This window comes from Miniopterus natalensis, chromosome 10, assembly GCF_054644295.1.
Source record: "Miniopterus natalensis isolate mMinNat1 chromosome 10, mMinNat1.hap1, whole genome shotgun sequence".
Lineage (NCBI taxonomy): Eukaryota > Metazoa > Chordata > Mammalia > Chiroptera > Miniopteridae > Miniopterus > Miniopterus natalensis.
The window spans coordinates 4916320-4940473 of record NC_142090.1 but is presented as its reverse complement, the minus strand read 5'-3'; the positions used below and the strand labels follow the sequence as shown (position 1 = coordinate 4940473).

At 44.7% G+C, this 24154-nt stretch overlaps 1 protein-coding gene across 1 annotated transcript in view; it reads left to right on the top strand.

The window, feature by feature from the left end:
* The window catches only part of CNTNAP2 (contactin associated protein 2), a 1301514-nt gene that overhangs the window by 939990 nt on the left and 337370 nt on the right, over positions 1-24154 (top strand). Inside the window, exon 13 of the mRNA XM_087820965.1 lies at positions 94-294. Coding sequence (XP_087677091.1) covers positions 94-294 — 201 coding nt within the window. The remainder of the gene's footprint in view (positions 1-93; positions 295-24154) is intronic.

Here is a 24154-nt window from a genome sequence, read left to right as displayed (position 1 = left end):
AACACAGGTGAAAGTAGCCCAGTTATTTTCTGGCAGTGGAGGGAGCGTTGGCATACTAAGGACCCATTGTGGTGGCATTTGTCTCCCCCACAGAGGACAAAGTGTGGACCATCGTGTCTCACGACCTGCAGATGCAGACGACGGTGGTGGGCCACGCCCCGGAGAAGTACTCGGTGACCCAGCTCGCCTACAGCGCCTCCATGGACCAGATCAGCGCCATCACCAGCAGCGCCGAGTACTGCGAGCAGCACGTCTCCTACTTCTGCAAGATGTCCAGGCTGCTGAACACCCCAGGTAGGCGGAGCGTGGGGTGCTCCCTCCCCTCGATCACTGTCTCGGCCGGGCCTGGAGGTGCCCGGACCGCCCGGGTGGGCTTGTGGGCAGGAGCCCAGCGTGGAGTGCAGGCTGCTGCGGAAAGGTCAAATGGGGCGATTGGTTGGTTTGCGGGGGGCGAAGCTCAGAAAGCATCCTGAGGCCTGCTGCACCCAGTGGCGTAGAGTGTAGGGGCGGAATTTGGGGCTCTTTCTGGCCTGAGGTCGTGGAATGGTATCAGTGTGTCTTAAGAGGTCCAAACTAACTTTTTCCCCATAATGGTTGACTTGGAGGGATGCTTCAGGGTGTGTGTGTATGTTAGGGGTATAGCAAATAGTCTCCAAAGGATATACTGGAAGTATCTTGACCGCAAAAGCCACCCGTCCTGGGGTTCTCAGCAGTAAATCCGTGTCCCCACCTGTGGTGTGACAGTGGGAATAAAGGATGTGCGTGGAGTGGGAGAAGCAGTTGCTCAGCCTCACCTCTCCCCAGGTGTGTGACTTTAGGGGAGAGTTAATTGAACTCATGTCTCGGTGCCAAGGATCTCTTCAGATAAACAGGGATTGTAATGCTTATTTCGGGGTAATTGCGAGAATTTAGTGAGGTGATATACCAAGTGCTTATTATAGGGTTTGATGCACTTAAGGACTTAATAAGTAGCAAATATTAGATTGATTGTTTTTTTAATACTAAGCAACTTTGGAAGTGGAGTTGGGTCAGAGACCAATGGACCCCTCATTGGTCAAAATCATGCTGTATTGGAGCCGGTGTTGTAAGGGGTAGCTTACAGAGAAGAGTTATAAGCAAACCAGCACACGCTGTTATGAAGACGTGAGTGTTCTTTATGTCCAAAGTCTTGTGCTATAATCACAGACAAGTGTAGCCTATGGACTCCAAGTAAAGTCTGTGAAATATGACAATGATTGGTCCAGGCAGTCAGAGCCTCTGCTGTTTGGGGAGAGAGAGGATTGTGGCTGGGATGTGAAGTGATGATTCATTAAAGAGGCGGAAAGGCTGGAGGCTGGTGAAGGAGGGTAAGAAAAATCTAGAAGACAGAACATGAGCGACCCCCGGCCATGGTGAGAAGTAGAGCAAAGCCGGAGGACACTAGATGCTATGCTGCAGAGTTGGGACTTTCTCCTGAAAGCCATGGCTTCTCTGGCTCTAATGTGCATTAGAGTAACCTGGACAGGTGCGTAGAACAAACTCTGGGCCTGGTTCCTGAGTCTCTGATTCCCTAGCTCCCAGGTGCAACTTGTGAATGTGCATTTGTAATGCGTGCTGTGGACTGGATTGTGCCCCACCCCCAAATTCGTAGGTTGGGGCCCTACCCCCCACTGTGACTGCATTAGAGATAGGGCTCCTAGGAGATAATTAAACATGAGGCCCTAAGTCTGGGTTCCTGATCTGATTGGATTGGTGGCCTTATAAAGAGGGCAACAGTGAGCTCTTTCTCTCTCTCTGCCATGTGAGGAGCTCTCAGTAGGAACCAAACTGGCCTAGCCTTGATCCTGGCCTTCCAGCCCCAGGCCTGTGAGAAAATAACTGTCTGTGTAAGCCTGGGGGGTCTGTTACGGCAGCCAGGCAGACTCATATGGTGAGTTCCCGAGTGACGCAGGTATTACTGGACCAGAGGCTGCTTTTTGATCCCATTTCCACTACTAAGGAAAGTCACGCAAGGACTATAAACTCCAGGGTTCGAGGCGCAGTGAGTGAACCTCACCAGCCGTGTGCACTCAGTTTCGTGAGTGAGGGCTGCTCACTGACGTTTATTCCGAGATTTCCATCCCGGGGCTCCAGTTCTGGGGCGAGGGTGAGGATGGGGGCAGTCGCTGCCCAGAAAAATCACTTGGTACCATCGGCTTTATCTCCTCTCCTCCTGTTAAACTCCAAAGTCGACTTTGACTTGTGCGGTTTCGCTCTGGTGGTTACGAACACGCGAGGTGAGGCGGCTTCCAGCAGAATCGGCCTGCAGCTGAGGCCGGAGGGAGGACAGCGCTCTGCCCGCAGGGCTGTGGCCCAGGCCCGCGCTCCGCCCTCCCCGAGACCGTCTGTCCCGTTCCCGGCGCCTCACCCGGGCCGCCTCCTTTCCAGCACGCGGACGTCGGACATCGTGGGAGTGGGATAGGTTTGCTGTTAAGCAGCGGGCCGCTTACGTCTCTAGTAATAAGCTAAACACAACTTCATCCGCAAGGCGCCGTTAGAGGGGAAGAGCTGCTAACCCGAGACCAGGAGGGAGCGGTCCATCTGCGCCATAAACAGTTTCCTTTGTGTTTCCAGGCGTTCGGGCCTCGCGTCTCTGGACATGTGTAGATTGTTGTTATACGTCATAGATTTACTCGACAATAAGTTTCTCATATGCTTCTTGCCTTTTTGGACACCCCCCATGTGTCCAGTTTCACTCTCAGCATCGGTACTTCATAAATATTTACTGGTTGGAATGAAATGAAAAATGTATCGTTCTAAATGTTACCTCATCCAACCTTCAGGCAGTTGTCTTTAGTTTTATTATTTTTTAATCCTCGCCTGAGGATATATTTATTGATTAGAGAGAGGGGGGGAGAGAGACATCTATCGGTTGTCTTGCATGTGGGATCGAACCCGAAACCTTTTTGGTGGACGGGACAACACTCCAACCAGCTGAGCCGCCTGGCCAGGGCCAGGGCCAGGGCCAGGGCCAGGCAGTTGTTTCTGTTTTTGTTTTTGTTTTGATGGGGATTATTTTTACTTTTTACCCCCACGTATTTGATACATGGAGAGAAATCTTGGCTGTACCGGCCTCAGAGCCTCAGGTTTAGGACGCAGTCATTGACCTGAGGGAGAGCCACCTAAACCACACTTTCAGGGCCTTCAGACAAAGAACAACTTGGGACAAGCTGGGGAGCTGGCAGGGCGTTTTGGTGACATTTCCGGATCAGGCGGTTGTTTTTAAACAAGTGTGTCCATCAGAATGTTTAGGTAGCTTGTCAGACGTGCTGATGGCAAGAATCCTGATTGGCTGGAACTTCGCTGGGGTTCAGCAAACATCCCTGGGTGATGCTCTGAATGACATTGAGAAACACCGTCTTTCATCTCAGGACTGAAGGTTTCTTGTGCATTAGATTTTAAGGTGTGAGTCCTTCGCGTGGGGGGGAAGATTAAAGGGAATATTAGAACTTGTCTGAGCAACTGAAATAAAACAGTACACATAATTATCTGCCCCTTCAGCTAAAATAAATTGGCATAGTGGTACTTTTTAAATCTTTTTCATAGACCAGTCCCTCCATATTGTAAAGTGAACTTAGCCTGCCCTTCCGAGGGATTTTTCACTCTCCCAATGTTTGGGTCCCGGGCAAACTAATCCGTACAACAGCTGAGGCAAGGAAGAGGGCTGGTCAAGAGAGCACGTTCCCGTATCAGTGTGTCCTGTATATGTCCAAGGAAGAAAGAACACAACTTAATAAACATCTTTAATTTGCTCTTTTAGGGAGCTGATGTTGCTGTAACTGGTTTTTCCCCCCTTCCCGGTAACATTCAATTCTGAATATTCCTTTCCTCATTTTTAACTAAGACTGAATTATACTGGAACTTCTGTCTAGTGCTTGTGACATCTGTTGGAATACAAAGTATGTTCATTATAGTCATGGCAATTAAAATGAATATCAAATGAGCTTGTAATAGCTATGCACTTAAAATGATGCTTTTTTTTTTTTTTTAAGAGCCTTACCCAGAGACTTCATTTGGAACTCTATAGTTTCTGACGATACTTACGATCGAGAGTTGATTTTGTACGCAGATGGACTCATTTTTATTTTGATAGATGTTCAGTCGTGCCATACCGCTAGCTGACAAATGCAGAATTACTCATTATTGGTTTCTCACGAATTTTACAAGGATAGTAATATATTACTTGCAATGTTATCTCTTCTTTTTATTACTGCAACATTTAAAAATGGAATCAATTTTAAAGTAATGATTTTGCTGTTCTTTATGGTCATATCTATTCTTGGAATGTGACTATTAATTCAGTTGTCCTTAATCAACTTTATAAAGGACATAGAAACAATACAAAGTTATTTTCTTCCATAGAAGAGCCTGTTTGGAATGAGGCATGCCAACTTGGAAATGAAGAAATTAATTCTGCCCAGAGAAAACCATTAGTGGTTATCCCAAACCCAAAAAAAGTTAGCATATTTTATTTATATCCCAAGAACTGCAAATGTAATAATATTTGAACTGATAAGAGGCAAGAACCATTAAACAAGGAAATGTACTTCTGAAATAAATACCCAAGAATTTGAATTTGATAAATTAGGAACCAAGAGAAAGTTTCATTAGATCCCAATTGAGTGAAGTCTTAGTCAACAATCCTAATGCTTTTTGATGGCCAAAATATTTCTCTATATCTCAACAAGTCACAGCCTGCTTTTAAAATGCTCATGTGTGTATATTAGGTGCACGGTAGCCATGTACTCATTTCACAAATCATTAGGACTAAGAATTTCCTGCTGAAGTATTTGATATATATATAAGATTTATTTAATTATGGAGGTATAAAGCTTATATTTTCTATTTTCTGGTGATATTTACTGTTGTCATCGTTTTTTTTCAATGTTTCATTTATTTTAATTTCTCAATGCAGTCTAGTTCTCATAAGTCATAGTTTTATTGCTTCTTTTGTTGAAAGAAGCAATATAAATTATCCATCCTTTTGGGTGGTTTACTATTAGATTTTGTATCTATTGGAAAGGAGTTATGTTCACAGTCTTCGCCTGTAAAGTAAGCTGTGTAAAATTCAATATAGTTTCATGATACTAAACTGTGATTTAGCGGCATCCAAAAGACAGGAGAGCGTGACTCTGGCATTACTTACAACCAATTTTTAGGAAGAAGATTTCCAAACTTTGGTAAAGTGAATTTTCCAAGTTTGTGTTATGTGTTCTAAGAAACCATGGCGTCTAACTTTTGAAACAACAAAGCTAAAAACACGGCCCGATTGCCACGAAAGAGTATCATTTTCAGTAAATGAGATTTATTGTGAGTAATCAGTCTGTTAACCAAAAGATTAATCATTTATCTAACTAATTATTGTGTTAAGTAATTGTACTGAAATTGGAGGGTGCAGTTAAATGGAACAAGCAAGGAAGAGAGTAATGACTAAAAGGTAAAATTAGAAAATTAAATCCAATGTTATTTTATAGCTAGAGAACTAGACTTTTCAGAGGGGACAGTGTCGTCAAAAGGGACAAATGGTCACAGGGGGCCTAGTTAGAGGCTGTTTCAAGATATGGTTAGGGGTCGATGACAGAATTAACTGGAATAATGGATGAGATAGCTCATTTAACTCGAAAAGTTATGCAAAGTAGATTTTATTACCTCCCCTTTTCAAGATAGGGCTCAGAGCTGTAAATTCCCAGGAAGTCATTGTAGCTGGGGTGGGGAACTGGGTTCAGACGGACACCTGTCTCATCATGAGCCTTTCGGAGAAACTGCGAATGTGTGGAGCCAGTGCCCGGCCCCGGTGAGGCCCGGCGAAGCCCGGCGGGCCCTGTGCCACCCCATCTCTTCAACCACGCGCAAGGGCATTTTCCCTCCTGCCCTTCATTGTCTCTGTCTATAATTAGAAATGCTCTCAGCCAAGGGACCTTCGGTCAAGTCTAGTATTTCTGATTAATCAGTTAATCCTAAGGTAAAATTGTTGCGATGGCTTGACTTCACTTAAAAGAAACTGTGTTTTATGCTGCCAACTCTTTGAGCTTTTGCGAGAGACTTTGAGGAACATAGACTTTCTGTAGCTTGGTGATAGCTTTTTATTTCTGCCATTTTTTTATGCCAATTTATTTATTTTTTATTTCATCTTTATTGCTGAAAGTAGTACAAACGTGGCCCTTTTCCCCCACTGACCCCCTCCACCCTGCACATACACCCCCAGCCCTCCCCACACTATTGTCCGTGTCCATGTGTTATGCACATATGCATGTAAGTTCTTAAGTTATTTCTACCATTTCATTTTGTGAGTGCGTATGTGTGGGGCTTAGTTTTTGTAATGACTGAAACAGAATGAATGGAAACCTTGAAGTGGACCTATATCACCCGTAGCATGTGGGAATTGTCTCATGTCCTTCAATCAGAAATATTTTTATGTCTGTATATTATCTTTTAAAATATCCATTTTAATGGCATTGTAAAGTGAGGGTACACGTAATGGATCGACTTTGTAAATTATACTTAAAAATACCTCTCCCAAACTGGATACTTAAGAAAAGAATCAAAGTTTTACTATAAAAATCTAATGGAAATATCTAGGGTATTATTAAGAACTTACTGTTCAGCAAAGATTCGTTGAATACAATAAACTTTTCTAGGTGATGTTAGAATACAAAGGCAGAGGTTGCTTTTTAAGTAGCATTTGACGTAAAAGTAGTCTGAAAACTTTTTTTGTTTTTTTTTGCAAATTGATTTTAAAGAGAAAGGAAGGGGGAGAGAGAGAGAAAGAGACAGAGAAACAGAGAAGATCGGTTTGTTCTCTCCAAATTAGATTATGACATAAATGAAGGGAAAGGAAATGGCATTAGTATTAAGTGCTTCCCATGGGCATTTACATATATTGGCTCGCTCAGCCCACCCCCAAAACTTTGTAAGTTATAAGTCACTATTTCCACTTTATAGCTGAAGAAACTTAACTTCAGGAGGGTTAATTAACTCAGCAGAGCCGAAACAGTAAATGCGGTGTTGAGAGTCTAAACCAAGATTAAAATCTAGGTTTATACGCATCTAGACCTCATGTATTTTTTGACCAAATGTTTAAAAATGAAGGAAGGGAGAGAGAGAGAGAGAGAAAGGGAAGGAGGGAGGGAGGAGAGAAAATGGGCCGGCCACCTAATAAGCTGATCGGGTGGGAAATTTGCCTTTTCTTCTCGACTGCGGAATGACTATGTGCCTTAAGTATAATTAAAAGATGAAGGCTGAAGCTTTTTTGTTAACAGGACAGAAGAGACTTATAAAAGCTTCATTTCTAAATCCTGCCTCCCCCGCCCAGTATTCCTGGTTTGGCCCTGACAAGTGTATTAAAAAATACAGCTTAGATGACGGTAGTTTTGGAACCATATTGAAAACCGCTTGACGTGAAGGAGTGAAAAACACGCCTTTGTTTCGGGGAGCGCCTGACGTCCGTGGTTTTTAGCATCAAGGCATTTCCACCGAGCGGCTGCGGTGCATGCTGATGAGATGGAGAGTGTGGTAAAAGGTTATCGGCGTCCTTGCCGACAGCAGATATGACACAAGATGTTGAAACAACATGTTTCCTTTTCCCCTTTTTCTGATCTTTTCAGAAGAAACTCGCCTACCTAAGCGTCGAACCCGCAGCCTGCCCGGTGCCCCGATCTTCCCTCATCCGTTCGCTGCCTGCAGCTTGTTCCGAGGCCCCGTTAGAAAGAGGAGGGGAGGGGATGCCACCAGGTCCGACGGTGGGTGGCAGTGCCCGAGGGGCAGGCAGAGGACACTGGCACCGCGTCTGCAGAGATTGATTCCCTTAGGCGACAGCACTGTTTTCTATCAAAAGAATAAAATAACTCTGTTTGCTCTTCTAAGTGGGAGGTAGAGAGGCCAGGAGAGCAGTCTCCACACTGGGTGACAGGAGGGAGGGGACTTAGTATGAAGACTGGGGTTCGGGGAGGGGGAAGGAGAGGCCAGAGGGACCCCGGGAAGATACAGCCCATCTGTGGTACTGCACGGCCAGACTCTTGGTTATACCTATTTAGTATCTCATAATTTTTATAAAATCATAGTAGCCCAACTGTTAGAATCAATTCATCTTTCTTCTTCTTAGGTCTCTAGAAACCAGAAAAAAAATTGTTTTATTTTGTTTCATTGCAAAACATCAAAATGGTAAGGTGACCAAGCAGCAAAATTAGGGGGGCCCAAATGAAGCTTCGTGTGTAATCACAGACAGGTTCCAGCTCCAGTAACCGCAGTTACGAGTGTGCCTAAAGAGAGCCGGTAGAATAATTTACAAGATTTTAATATAAAACTAGGAAGTGTTAATGAAATGGTGTCAACCCAAGCAGGGAAAGACACACCTGTCTTCTTCTGAAATGAGTGGTCGCAGCACCGAGGCTCACAGTCCTCACAAACGAGTAATTTTGGAATCACCAGATATATCATCCAAACTAATAAAAGGCAGCCAAAAGGTGAATTAATATAGTAGATGATTTTAAAATTAATATTTGTTTTTAGAGTGTTTTAAATAATTCTTTAGATAGGAGTGTAACCAATATCTAAAAATGCCCTGGAAACACGATAATGAAGGTATTTAGTGGCAGTGACTGCTTTCCTCCTTCCATCCACAGGCAATCTCTTCTTTCTTCCATTCTTAGAATAGAAACTGTTCATATTAATAAGCAAAGCATCCACCATATACATGTATACATATGTGTGTGTGTGTGTAATGTTCATCCATTGAGATAGTATCAGTGCATATGGCCCTGTGATGGTTAGTGTATCTGTGTGCATTTTAAATACAAACATACCAAACACGCGTGCATTCTCGTTTGCACACACACCCCCCCGCCCTCCACCGTTCCAGAACAGGCTACCCGGGCAGAAGTCCTCCGTTCAAACTGTTTCTGAAATGAACTGGGCAGTTCGGAGGGATTTCCCTACCACACCGCGCAGGCTGCTGGAAGCTACCGCTACCCAGAGCTCATTTGAAATGCAAACAAATCAAATTACTTACATGAAATACGGGTTTGCTCTTAAATTTGAAAACAGCATTTGTGGGGAACATAATTAGCTAAAAGTTGACTGTAATTTACTAAATTGTTAACTGCAAGTGAGTTTGAGATTAAAAGTGACAGAGGCGGGAAAGAGTAAAACTAAATACAACTCGATACCAGACTGTTGAAACCAGAGTTTTGCACCGAGAAAAGGTGCATACTCAGCGCGAGGGGTTGGCGTTGTTCAGATATGGGAAGTGAAGATCTACGGCAACATGGACTGAATATGAATAGAAAAGTCATCTGGGATAAAAGAGCCTAGAAATATGTATCCATTTCTGTAAAGCTGCATTCTCCATTGCCACTCAATATTATTATAATATTTGGGGTATCACCTCAATATAGGGACAGTACAACTCAAGTAAAATGTATAAAACATGCACGGGCATGCTTTAAAGAAATAGAAAACAAATGCTCTGAGGAGGGCAGATGTAATTCGGGTTATACATGGAGAAGAAAGGTCTATGAAAATGAAGCCTTGAGAAAATAAAGTGGAACTGCCATGGAAATTTCATTTTTAATGAGAAAATAGAAAAATAAGGAAATTGGGCTCCACTTACATGAAAGGATTTAGTAGAGATTTTATCTAAAGCAGCTTCTTCGGATGGTGTAGACGAAATGCCTGGAAGTTTTAGAACAGGCAGGAAACTTCCTTAGCTGGCTGCATCCAGTTCTGGAGGCTGAAATCACATCACGGAGCAAAGTCTGGAAGGCTGTCCCTCAAGATACCTGACGGTACCTTTAATGAGTTCTCTGCGATTCAAAGTCAGATTCGTTTGATAGAACTTCATCTATCAGCGCACTCCAATTTGATCTCAGGTATAATCAGAGCCTGCAAGATTGAGCTCTGCCATCAAAACACCACTATATTAATTTAAAATGAGAAGAGCAATTGCTGAAGGGACAGGATGGTCTGGCTGGCACACCCCTTGCAGGCAAGGGGTGTGGGAGCCAAATTACACACCAGGATGCCAGTGCATCAGTTCGTAATGAAAAAACGGAACGCCGGAGGGACCAGAGACTCAGCCTTCATCCTGCCAAATCTCTCCCTGTAGGGCACCGAGCGGGGAGCCAAATCAGATGCCTGCTTCTGGAGTGTGGAATCGGCCCACCAGGAGCAGGTGATGGTTGGAGCTAAAGGGAATAGGCTCTCTGGACCGTGGCGCCCTCTTTGTTAGGATGGACTTGGACATGAAGTCATCTTGCTCCCTCGCTTTGGCCTCCAGTTGGCCTGTTTTCCAGCTTCCTCCTGAGCCCATCCTTTATTATTTAGCTCTTTTGATAGAATCAATCAGGTTACAGTGAAGCCTTGCTGGCCTGGGAGCCACTCTGTCTCTTTGTGGTCATTTTGTTCCAATCCTTTCAGAAAGTGTTGCTATTTTAGTTTAAGTTGCAGAGGACAATCTTATCTTTAAAAATACTTCAGCCCTGGTTGGGCGGCTCAGTTGGTTGGAGCATCATACCCGACACCAAAGGGTGGCAGGTTCAATTCCAGCTAAGGGCGCACACCCAGGCTGGGGAGTCGATCCCGGGTTGGGGTGAGTGCGAGAGCCAACTGGTCGATGTTTCTCTCTCACATCGATGTTTTTCTCTCTCTCTCCCCCTTCCCCTTTCTCCAAAAAATTCAATAAACATATCCTCAGGTGAGGATTGAAAAATAAATAAAAATACTTCAGCGAAGCCCCTGAGTCCCCAACAGTGGCAGCCTGAGACAACAGGGACCATTACTTAAAGTTCTCTCCAATCCGATGTTTTTGGGGAGGAATGTTTCTAGTGCTGTATTGTTGCACACCGATGACTAAATTTCCTTTCCAAAGAACAGGAAAGCCAAAGAAAGTGACAGCTGGATAGACTTGGAAGAGGGGGCCCACGCGCCCTGAATCTTCCATGTTTGCTGCCGTTCTGGGGGTGATGGATGTTTGCACTCCCTGCCAGGACACTTGGATTTCGGCTCCCCGTGGGGACTGCATGGAACATGCAGATGGAATGTTTTGCGCCTTCGTAGCTTTCAATAGCATTTTGGCCATTTTCTTCGCATTAGAGCCTCCGACTTGGAATGGACTGTGAAGAGGAAAAATTATTTGCTTAGCAAAAAAAAAAAAAGGCTTATGACGTGTGAAACCATTTAGTCCCTGGAAGCTTTTGTGATAACGAACCCTGCCAAGGTGGGCAACCGTTGGGGTGAATCAACCTTGTTGTCTCTCTGTGCGTGATAGTGGAAAATACTAAACACAAGCCATGTGTGCTTTGTATTATATGATATAATATAATTATATATTATATGGAAAGCTTTTTATGCAATATAAAAAGATAACACAGAAGGAACTCAAATGGCCATGACTGGGAGCAATACAATTAATTTGTGGGCAGATACACTTTAAGATTGGCAGTAGCCCGGCCTGTGAGCCTCGGTTGGTTGAGCGCTGCTCTGCGCACCAAGAGGTCGCCGGCTGGTTTCCCAGTCGGGGCACTCGCCCGGTTTGCTGGCTCGGTCCCCAGTAGGGGGCGTGCAGGAGGCAGCCGATCAATGTTTCTCTCTCATCCATGCTTCTGTTTCTCCCTCTCCTTTCCTCTCTCTCTAAAATCAATGAAAAGATATTTTTTTAAAAAAAATAAGATTGATAGCAGATTTACCCCTGGAAAGGAAAGGGAGAGAACAGAATGGAGTTTATTTTAAAGAACTCCAGAAACCTACAGGATGTTGCCTAATGAGGTGATGTAATATAAAGCATCCCTTGATGCTACATTTGCATAATGCCTTTTTTCCCCCTAAGAGATTGCTTTGAAAGAATATCAAAGAAACTGAAATGAGGTAGAAAACAAAATAACCAAACACAAATATTTTCTCAGTGTTTGCAAATAATAAAAATAACTTCCTACCCCCAGATTCATTCCCTCTCCTGAGAGCCCACCTGGACGTTTTCAGAATGTAAAATGAGACTTAAATTAATTAATACATTGAGATTTAGATTCCTTTGTAACCGTGCCACTCATGTAAATAATTTTCATGTCTATTTTTGAATCATGCAAATAGGTGGTTGGGCAAGTGACGCCCTGTTGCTCAGGACGAGACAAACTCCCATCATCAGCTTTAATTGATGCACAAACTGTTATGATAAATAAGCCAGCCCTTAACAAGACAGTTCAGAGAAGTCTACCCTCTGGCATTTATTCCGTTTACTGTGCACTTTTTTCCCCCCTTACTGGAAAACTTTCCCTTCCTGTAGGTACCTGTTTTCTGACCAACTCTGTTTTTGCAAAGAGGGAAAATTTTAGATTGTTCTTATGAGCCAGGGCCCACCCCCCGTTGCGACTCTCTTCTACATGGTACCTAAGGTGCAAATCGTCTTGCTTTAAAACCCTGTCCACAGGGACTGAACTCTGCTGCCGGCCATTTTACATCTGTTGCTTAATTAAATTTTAGTATAAAAAGGTCTGAGTTCCTGCACCACCTTACACATACAGTTTTGCTTTAAAAATCTTCGTATTTCATTCTGAAGTTGCTCATTTATTCCTGCTTTTTTTCCCATTCATTCTCTGAACCACTGTTTATTGGCCATCTACTCTCTTTACGGCACTAAACTGATTTCCGTTGGGGGTTAAAAAATGAGTGAAGCCTGGGCTCAAGGCGGTGATCTTCTATTAAAGGTGTTTTAAACAGAAGTGTGAAGGTAGGGGCCAGTGAGCCTCTGAAATCACCTAATTGTGCCCAGCGTTGGCCCTGAAAGTATACTTCGTTGAGGTCCTTGTCGAGGAAGGTACGAGACGTATGGAACCTTATCAGCACCCTCATGCCCCCCACCCCCCAACAACCACACTCATTAAGACAGAAGGGCTTATCTCCAGAGTCCTGTCTTCAGGGTGCCACTGTCTTGGTTGTGGCTGTGATAAACCTATTATAAACCTATTTCCTGGTGACGTTTGTGTCTTTCCCAGGCCCCTTCTGTGTCCTGGCCCTTGCCCTCCTCTCCCAGCCATATCCCAGACATATAACACGCCTGTTAATCGAACCCCAAACTCTCATAGTTTCGGTGCTTTCCCTCCCTTTGTCTCAAGAACCCAAATGTTTTTATTGCACGTTTGATGTCATTTTCTTTCTGTAACTTCTAACATTCTTGCATTTTAATATTTTTGTTTGTTTTTAATTTCAGAGAGAGGAAGGGAGAAGGAGAGAGAAAGAGAAACATACGCGATGAGTCATTGATCAGCTGCCTCCTGCGCGCCCCCTGCTGGGGGCCAAGCCCACGGCCCAGGCCTGTGCCCTGACCAGGAATGGAACAGTGACCTCCTGGTTCGTAGGTCAACGCTCAACCACTGAGCCACTCCAGCCAGGCCATTCTTGCATTTTAACTTGAAGCCATATGTTTTTATTTCTGGAAGCAAATTTTGACCCAAGAGCTGTTTGACCCAATTCAGTGAAGGTCAGCTCCGCACTCTGCCCTACAGCCCCCGCTGGCTTGGGCGAAGCGTCAGTAGTCGAGTCTAGTGTGGTGTGCACTACAGCTGGGCTTTCGCGAAAATTCTTCTGCTCTGACCGTCCAGATTCAGCCGCTTGCTCTGGTGGTTGCTTCTTTTCTTATGACTGATTTTACCGATTTATTTTTTAATTAAATTCATTGGGGGACATTGGTTAATGGGATCATATAGGTTTCGGGTGTGGATTTCTACGTTACCAGATCTGTGTATTGTACTGTGCGCCCAGCACCCAAAGGCAAATCGTCTTCTGTCACCTTATGGAGATTGCGACTTGCTATGAGCACCCTCCAGTCTACAGCCTGTACTGTGACATGACACTACCTAATAAAGGTTTGCACTCCTATCCCAGCCACTCAAAGCACTTGTCCTTCACACTGTGTCACTAATATAAGTATCGAAACCCTCTCCTAAGTGGTCCATTCTCCTAACCTCTCAGGAGACACACCCAAGGCTTGGCTCACTTGTAGGCTTGCAAGGAAGGCCCATTCTCTCTTAGAAAATTCAGTACAGTTTTCAACTTATCTCCTACTAACACGCAGATGATACATATATTAGTTAAATACACACACACACACACACACACACACCCAAATCTGAGTTATTTAACGTAAATGCAGTATCAAGCACTTTGCCCAGTAAAGAGCCTCCTCTCCTCAGAACCCCTGTGTCTTTTGCAAGCAACATCCCAGGCTCTACATCTCCATCCAGCCTGGAGGATCACATCCCAGCCTTGGCAGGAGTCATTTAGCCGGCGGGTGGGATGGCACAGTGCCCACACCTGCTCCCGCATCTCGGGGCTGGTGAACAGTGCCTTGCAGCTCTTGGCAAGCGTCAGAGCTGGAACTAAAATTAAGGTGTAGGGGCTAGGCAAGGATTCAGATAAAATGACTTGGGTGATACCGCTAAGCAAGATATAATCGCCTAACTTATAATTAGCCCAGAACATCAGGCCCACCATCCCTGAAGGCTTCCTTTTTCGCAAAGAGATAAGTGATGCCATCAAGAAGCAGATGGGACTTGTGTGCGTGCCGGTGAGTAACAGACGCTTCTTACCTCAGGAATAGCCTGCTCAGAATTCGGTGATAGGATTTCCCATCATCCTAACTCGTTAGCTTAATGGTTCATTATTTCTATGTCTTCCGTTGCTTTGGGCTAGTGCAATTATTACATCCTTTAAAATGTTCTGGAAAATTTCAGTAACATCGCTATAAGCCCCTTGGCCTCTATCGTCATATCACCTAAAATTACCTAACAAATCACCTGGCCAGCTTACCTCAGTGGTTGAGCATCGACCTAGGATCCAAGAGGTCACGGTTTGATTCCCAGGTTAGGGGCTCGATCCCCAGCCGATCAATGACTCATCATCGGTGTTTCTCTCTCTCTCTCCCTCTCTCCGAAATCAATAAAAACATATTTTTTAAAAAATACTACCTAGCAAATTAACACAACCAAGAAAAGCCAACAAATTCAATCCATTTGAATATAACTGCAACAATTCTGAGTATATTTTTATTTTATCCCTTAAGAACTCTGTGCTATATTTGAGTTTGCAGAAAAGAGAAGGTTACTTGGGTCTAGAGTGTGATTTTTGGCCCATCGAGTGCTCCTGCTTCAAAGGCCCTTGCAGGCAGCTTTCTAAATAGCCCTGTTATTACAATGTTGTTTAAAAAAAAGGAGGGAGGGAGGGAGGGAAATCAAACCTAAATAAAGTCTCTTTGGTTCAAGGAATGTATTGTGGAGAGAGGGCAACCTGATACCAGAAGGGTTTCTGGCTTCTGAGTATGTAATAGACAAGGTTAAATGTCTAATTTGCTCTATAATTTCCTTCCTTCTATAATTTCTAGGCATCTTAGGATGTTAAAAGCAGCCTGGCCAAGAACTTGCCTCCTGCAGGCAAGGGGTTTCAATTGTGTTTCCCTCATGGAGTGGTGCCCTGGAATTATTAAGCTCTATTCCGTTTGTAGTTATAACCGCAAGAGCAGCTTAGCTCTGAAAACCCTTTATTTCTGAACACGGACCTGTTTACTTACCCAGTCATCCATCCTGCAGCTCATTAATTCTTTGTACCCATATTTCCTGGATGTTGGCTCTGTGGGAGTCACTTCGCCAAGCTCTGTGAAGAATGAAGTCCAGTTTTCCGTGTACTAGGATCTGTTCAATCGCTAGGACATTCCCAGAGTATTAAACTAATACAGTTTCCATTTTACTTAGGAGGTGGACACGCGTAGGGGTGAAGTAATTTAAAACAACAGTCCTGGCCAGTGTGGCTCAGTAGTTAGAGGGTCAGGGTCTCTGGTTCAATTCCCAGTCAAGGGCACATACCTGGATTGCAGATTCTGCAGATTCGATCCCAGGCCCCAGTCGGGGGGGGGGGGGGGCAGGAGGCAACCAATCCATGTGTCTCTCTCACATCAGTGTTTCTCTCCCTTTTTCTCCCTCTCCCCCTTCCTCACTCCTTCCACTCTCTCTAAAAATCAATGGGGAAAAAAATATCTTAGGGCAAGGATTAACAAGCAAACAAACAAAACACAGTTCTCATATAATCATACGGACAAATGTATGTAATTTATATTGAAGCATATATTTATGTGTGTACATAATTTATAGAGATATAATTTTAGAAATAGTAAACATGGTTTTCCATAATCACTTCTTTAATGGGAATACGCAGAATGCCTTAATGCTTCTACATGACTCGGAGGATAGCTGTTCGTAAACCAACCAAGTCGGGTAGGTATTTATTTTCGGAACACAAGGACAAAGAGCCTCAGCGTGATTGGGGTTTCCTAGCCTTGTTTGGATCAGGAATGTTAGCTCCCTAAGAACAGCGTAGCAGCATTTGGAACTGCCTGGCCCGTGGGGATAAACATTGTCATAATAACCATTAGCAGGTGATTGAAGAGCAGAACACAGAAGACACGTGAGCATCTCCGTGCAGGGACAGGATGTGGCTTCACACTATTTTGCATCTGTTTCAGGGGAGCGATGGGCTCTCCTGTTCTCACCTGCAGCTGCCAGGCTCAGAGCCTCAGCCTTGGCTACAAAGAGAAAAGATGTCATATGTACAAAAGAGCATTGTCCCAAAGCACAGTGCAGCTGCTGTCATGGTCCAGCCACCCTGAAATGCCCGTGACACGCAGGGATATTTTTGTCTACAGCAGATTTAGTGTGAAGCAGCTCATTTTTTTAAAAATCGGCTCTAACGGTCACTCCAAGATTATTCCAAATATTCAGAGTAATACAGTGTTGGGGGGGGGGGAGCTGTTGCTTCGAAGGGCTGGGGGACAGACAATGAGACATGTTTAACATCATCTTTCATGTACATCATTGGTGGCCCCTAATAATACCATAGGGGAGAAAACATGTCCATAAAAATATCATTTTGTTTCTTTTTAGAATGAAAGCCATTTAAATAACTAAAATTAATGGAATTATTTTAGACCCCTCTCCACGCACACTGAAATGTGTGTGCCTGCAGTTACATCCCCCAAATTCATCCGTGGAAGCCCTAATCCCCAGTGCCTCCGAATGAGCGTTGGAGATGGGGTATCTGAAGAGGTAATTAAGTTAAAATGAGGCTGGGAGGCGTGGGCCTTCCAAGGAGAGCTGATTAGGACACACAGAGAGACCCCAGGAACTGGCACAGAGGAGAGGCCACCTGAAGACATAGCAAGAAGAAGGCTGTCTACAAGCAGGGGAGGAGGCCTGGGGAACAGACGAACCTGCGGCCCCTTGAACCTGGACTCCCAGCCGCCAGGACTCTGAGAAGGTAGATGTGTCTGACTTAGGACACCCGGTCTGTGGAATTTTGCTACGGAGGCCCTGGCTCGGACAGAGTTGCTTGGACAATAGCCCTAGTTGGACAGAATCCCTTCGTCCATCTAATTCATTTTCCCTGAATAGAAGGGTTTTCCCCCAACACATCCTAACATTTACAATTGTCAGATAAGGCCACAGACTTCACGTTGAGTCGATTCCACCTCACTGCACACCTTCAAATCGCCTCTCTCAGCGTTAGTTTCGGCTCCCTCAGCCTTTTCCTAGGGCCCTTCCCTTTCAAAATAAACTGTCCCCTGGGTTTTAGGAGGTTTTATCTCATTTTATAATACACATATGTCTATTTCCACGGTTGTCATTATAAAACCCTGCCGATTTTTGAGTATCACCAAGTATGAGCCTTGCTTTTCCCTTAAATGCATTTCTGGCCAAAGAGTAATACTAAGTGATTGAGGGCATCTGCCGGCCTGGGGAAGAAAATGTTATATTTGGCTACTTGTCTGTGGTAGCAGTGATGAGACAGAGAGAGGATTTAAAAAAAAAACAAAGAAACCAGAATTGTCTTTGGGGGGAAGGGAGGAAGCAGGGTCTCCAGCTAAGATGCAGAGAAAGGCACCTCCTTTCACCCAGAATAACGTTGCGCCTGCTTCTTCCCCCCACCTCTGGGCCTGCAAACTTACATAGTGCGAACAAAATCCGTCTCGGGAAGGGACGGTTTTGGTGCCCTCGCATCCGTTTGTTTTTCTGCCACAATTGTAAGGCTTTTCCTAGGAGTCCAGTTGAGTCTTGTTTCTCCTTCCAGGTCAAGTCGCTGCAGCTGGTTGGGGGGAGGAGGCATTCGGACGCGTCATTGTCCCCTCTGCCCACAGAGCGGGGCCCCTGTCCCTTGATCACCAAGCAGTCTTCTCAGGCCTGTGCTGCTAATCGGAATAGCAGCACTTTAACCTTGACCTGCCCGGGTCTTCCAGGGGCTGGCTCCTGACTAGGTCTCTGGCCCCAGCTCTTGCTCTTTCTGCCGTTTGCATGGCTCGGAGCCCCCAAACGGGGGTTTGCATCTGGTTTGAGTGACTCTAGCCCCAGTGCTCTCTGTCGACACACTGCAGTAACCACTGCAGGTTCTGCACCCGCTCCCATATGCAGTGCCAGGTGGCCCGCAGGTCTCATGGCAGGCCTGTCCCCAACCACAAACCAGTCACCTTCCTGAGGTCTAATTTTGTTAAAAGTACCATATCCACAGAAGTATGTGTAGAAATCATAGGCACGAAACTTCGTTGCTTTTCACAAAGTAAACACACCCAGGTAACCAGGCCCCAGACCGAGGAATAAATTATCACCGTGTCCCAGCAGCAACCCTTCCAGAGCCCACTTCCCAGGGAGAACCGCTGTCCTGACTCCGAAGCCACAGGCATGTTTTCCTGTTTGTGAACTTTATATGCTCGTACAATGTGTGCTTTTTCGTGTCTGGCTTCCTCTGCCCAGTATTAAATCTGGGAGATGCCGGCGCTGACAGTGTTCTCGTTTCCCATTCCTGTGTACGTGAGTGCACTACAGCGGGGTGTCTCTCTTACTGCGGATGGACATTGGGTTGCTTCCAGCTTGGAGATGATCTCCCACTGTTGCGTATGTCTTCGGGTGAGCGTGTATATATATTTACACTCTGTGAGAGAGATATCTAGGCTCTGGATTTTGACATATGCGTGTGCTCAGCTTTTACTAGGGTAGCAGGTTTTTCAAAGTGATTCCACCAGCAGAATATGAGTTCCCATGACTTCGTATCCTTGCCAGTATTTGTGTGTCTATATCGTTTTAGCTGTTCTCCTGGGTGTGGAGTGATACCAGCCAGCTCTTTCTAAAAAACTTTTTTTTCTTAAGATAACTAATTTGCATTAACTGTTGGGAAAAAAAGAATAAAACTCAGATAAACAAAGGAGAGGCATTAATTAAGTTTAGCAAAGCAAACAGAGAAGAGATATTAAAAGTCACCTGGAGTTCACCACCCAGAGGTAACTGCTAATAACATCTCCGGTGTTACTCTTAGACTTTTTCTGGGTTTATGCTTTATAATACAGAAAACAAGATTACACTTAACTTTGTGTTACTTAACAAAAATCCAGTGGAAAAAGGTTTGATACAAATACATATATTTCTGCAGCATGGATTTTAATATCTAAATAATGTTTTATCAAAAGCCTTAACCACAGTGTTATAATTAACATCCTTTGACCATATCTTTGCATATAGCCCTCACTTGTCAGTTTTCTTAAATAAAATCCTAAGTGGAGTTGCTGTGTCAAAGCCAAGTCCTTCGCTCAGGCTTTTGAAGGGTACCGTCCAGTAATGTTCTGCACCCTGCCACGGGCCGCCCGCCCGCTCCATTCTTGTTGAGGCCAGCGTGACCCTGCTTTACAGGCTTCACTGTTAGGGAGGCGATGGCTGCGGTTCAGTTGGCACTGTTTCCCTCGTGTATACCTGGAAGGCGTCTCTGGGGGCCTGGGCACGCCCCTGTCTCTCACCTTGGGGCTGCTTTTGCTTCCTGTTGGCATCACTGTTGGCCACGCCTGGGATTCATCGATGGGGCGTGTTCAGTCTTTCACACCAGTCCCACCTCAGGGTTTAGGCTCTACCCCAAGATTTCCTTGCAGCACGGGCTAGACTATCTATGTTCTACCCTCTAAGTACGTCTCCGTTTCTAACACACATCAGCTCTTCGGGGAGCAGCAGTAATAGCAGGTCATCTCAGGGCCTGTTCCCCTCTTCTAGAGATCTGGGGGTTCTGATTCTCCCTGGACTCCAACTTTTAGAGATGGCATCAGTGCTTTCTTAACCCCTCTTTCCCCATCAGGTCTCCTGGTGTGAATAGCTTCTGACTACAGAGAATGGTAATCTGGACAATACGTGGGATGACATGTTACCCAGTATAGAGAGAGATGAAACAGGCCTCTGTAATTATGAATTTTCTGGGGGTTATCTTCTCCTGCATTCTTGGGTCCCAAACCCCTCCTCCCTTCTGAGTACAGCGCAACAGCGACAAAGAGGAGGCGGGAGGCCCAGGTCCCGGTGGGCGAGGTGTAGGAGTGCCCCTTGATGATCTCTCATGGCCTGGCGCAAATGCCTCAGCCACAGGACAGTGGCAGTGAGGAAACCAGGCGAGGTGGGCACAGATACCTGGCCTGAGCTCCTGAGCGAGGCTGCAGCTCTCAGAACAGATACTGAGAAAATGGTCCGTCAGCTGTAACCACAGACTCGGGAGCTTCATTTCTCAAATTTCAGCTGATGAAAAGTGAGTGGCCAGTGATGTTCACCGGAGAAAAAAATTGCTGATTTACCTTACGCCCTCTAGTAGACATTTTGAATTCCTAAAGGTGGGGTGCAATAGGGACTATTTCCCGAATTGTTTCATAGAGCAGCTCTTACGGACGTGTGGGTGAAGCTCAAGTCCGAGATGTTCTGTGGGGTCTCAAGTACTCCATCCTCAAGGCTGATGCCCCCCCATTACTTAGACCAAGTCCCCGCTGAAGGGAAGGACAGGCCAGTTCCAATGGGTGGCCCCAAAGGGAATGGGACAGCGTGAGCTTGTACCAGGAGATGGGCTACACCCGTTTACAGAACTATCCGTCTTCCCCTCATTAACTATTCAGATGTTATAAAGAAGGGGCTATGTTTCCCCAAATTAGGGGAAGCCCTCTGGGATTCTGTGTCTCCCTTTTGTAAAGAATTCTTTAGAGAATCAGGTATCAGTTTGAGGCAAATAAATTCTGGTTTCCGCACTCAAGGGATGTTTTTCTTTAAAATGTCAGGATTAAATCATTGAAGGGAATCCTGAGCTTTAAGTTGGGCTAAATTCCTAGGCAAGGTGATATAAGTTGAAATTCTATGTCACATCAGATTTCCCCCCCCATAGGAAAAGTTGCATTATAGGAAGATACAGTCCTGACCCTGTTCCTGATACCCCAAGGATAATAGGAATTACTATCAATTATCTACTAATCAAATATAAATAACCCACAAATACCCTGTTACACTTTCTCCATTTGAATTAAACAGGATGGCAGACAGTCACAGAAAATGATATTTAATGTGATCCAGTATCAGAGGCTTTTGTCTAAAACTTTTATCTTCCTTACAATTTCTAGTGCTCACCCTCCTCCTCTTTAAGGTGGCTATGTGGCAAAGCAGTTAACATAGGAGGGGATAACTTTTGGGAGATTCATGGAATTCAGAAAGTGTTTCTTGGGAAAATTGGGACTCACTTCTCAGCAAGCACTTTGGAAAGATTTAAAGCTTGTAAATGACTTTTTGAGAAAGTTTCTCATGGAGCTGCCCTATTGGTGTGGGTTTTTTAATATATATTTCCCTGATGAAATATATGTGTGAGACGTATCACATTTTTAGATGCTCTTCAGACTTCAAAACATCACCTCCCTGCCTTCAGGGGGCTCTTCCATCAGCTTTGGTTCACCTACAGGGGACCCTGCTGTTATGCCCAAAATTCACAGGACCTTTCTATCTGCATTGATTTTTTTTTCATTACTTTTTGATCCTTGACAGTGTTGCTGCTTCTGTTTCGAAAAAAAATCTCACAGCTTTGGTTTGAATGCAGCTGGATTCAAAGCTCCCCAAAGCCCAGTTTGATCCTGAGTCCACAGAACCCAGCGCATTTCCGTCTCAGCATGCACCGGCCTCCTGATCATGGGCGGGCACCACACCAGGCGCGGGGTTCTAGTCTCCCAACCAGTCGTATTGATGAAAACGTAATAGGAAGGTTCCTGTTCCCCACCAGGATCAGTAGATTTCGTGCTGCTACACGTGGGCCAGTGACCAGCCATGTCCCCAAACAGAGCGAGTGGCAAAGTCTTTCCAGTGTCTCTTACTCTATAAATTCCACCTGAGGCGTGGCCCGGCTGCACTGTTACAGTCACTGTTACAGTCCTGCTGTTGAGATGGTCTTTCTAGAAGGAAAGAGCAAAGCTGCGGGAGGGCGGGAGCTAATTGAGGTAATTGCCGTGTGACTGAGTGTCCCTTGGCCTCTGACTGCTGCGGTTCAGGCCAAGTAGAAAACCAGGGTCTAAGCGAGGTCATTATGCAGGAGGGCCGAGCGGCGTGGGGCAGTTGGAAGGAAGCAAGGCGCCCCCCTCCGGTAGCGCCCCCCCCCCGTAGCGCCCCGCCTCTAGCTGCACAGGGAACCATCTCACCAGCTGCTCCCCAAGAAAGTACCTTCGCATCCCCCCCCTCAGCTGCCTGCCTTCATAGGCCCTGCGAAATCCAAATTAGGTGTCTGTTTATGGTGACGGCCAAGATTGGAGGCAGGGATAATGAATTTATAGAGAAATGCTATGCGTTCCCTTCGTAATACTGTTTAAATGAATCATTGAAAAAAAACAACAGGGAGTTAAAGAGATGGGAGTCAAAAGAGGCCTGCATTTCTTTATGACTATCGAGTAAAAAAATAATTTTCAATATATGTGAAGTGATACAGTTATCAGTCGAAGCTTTTAAAAAATCCAAGCACATAATGAAATAAAGTAATATACATGCCAAAATATATCTGAATGCTATTAAAGGTAAGCAGTGGATCATCCATAGCACTGGCTGTTGGGAAAAGCTTAATAAACAAGAGATATATCGTGGCTCCAACTCTTTACATTTATTATTATTTTTTAATCCTGAAGGAAATTTCAAGCGGCAGAATGCATCAGCAGAAAGGAGACAGATAATGCGTCTGAATCATGGGGCCGCGTGGGGTGCTGAGCCTCACTCCCACCGTGGGCCAGGGATATGGAAGAAGAGATTTTGGTGGGAAGACATAGATGCTTCTTAAACGGAGAAAAAAACTTTTATTGAAAACATATCCAGTAATATCTGAATACCAAATGAAAGACTTTACAGTTTCATCTCTCCTTAGAGATTTTTTTTTTTTTTTAGTTGCCATTGTGCTGTTTGGGAGAAAATTGCAGTGTAAGATTTACAAACCACTTCATTTGCAAACTGCTGTTACTCCAGAGTCTGCCTGTGAAAATGGTTACGGCTGCAGGCAATGGAAAGACATGGTGTGAGAGATTTTCCCTATAAAGAAAGCTCTCATTTTGTTGTGAAAACATGAGCAGTGTAACAATACAATATCACTTATAGAGCGTTATTCATAGAAGTGGGATTTCCATGCACTTTGCTGAGTTTCTGAGATATTACAGAGCAGGAGCTCTGAGAAAACATATTTTACATAGTTGTTTAAATGCAATGGTCTGCAAGTAGTTATCTTCATCATAACATCCAAAGAAATTTACATTGGAAGTTGGAGCTTGTAGATCAAATTCATTCCTTTTCACCATATAAAATATAGGTTGTCACTTGTTTTCCCCTCAAATAAGTTGAGGTTAGATTTTCCCTATTTGGGCTTGAGATTCTCCAATCGATAGTTGAAAAAGCCCCGAGAGCATTCAATCTGTTCTTTGAAGGTTTTCCTGTTTTTAGTGCGTCTCATTAAAATTATGCACAATCAGCTGTTTTCCCTACTTCCCGATCAGCTGTTTAATCTTAGATCATTCACCTTAAGAAATTATTCCTAATTTCCTAGGTATATTAGTTACCTTGGGCTGCCACGATGATTAACACAAATTTGGTGGCTTAAAGCAACAGAAATGGCCTGGCCAGTGTGGTTCAGCAGTTGAGCATCAACTATAATCCAGGAGATTGAGGTTCGATTCCCGGTCAGGGCACAGGCCTAGGTTGCGGGCTCGATCCCCAGTAGGGGGCCTGCAGGAGGCAGCCGATCAATGACTCTCTCATCACTGATGCTTCTATCTCTCTCTCCCTTTCCCTTCCTCCTTCTGAAATACATA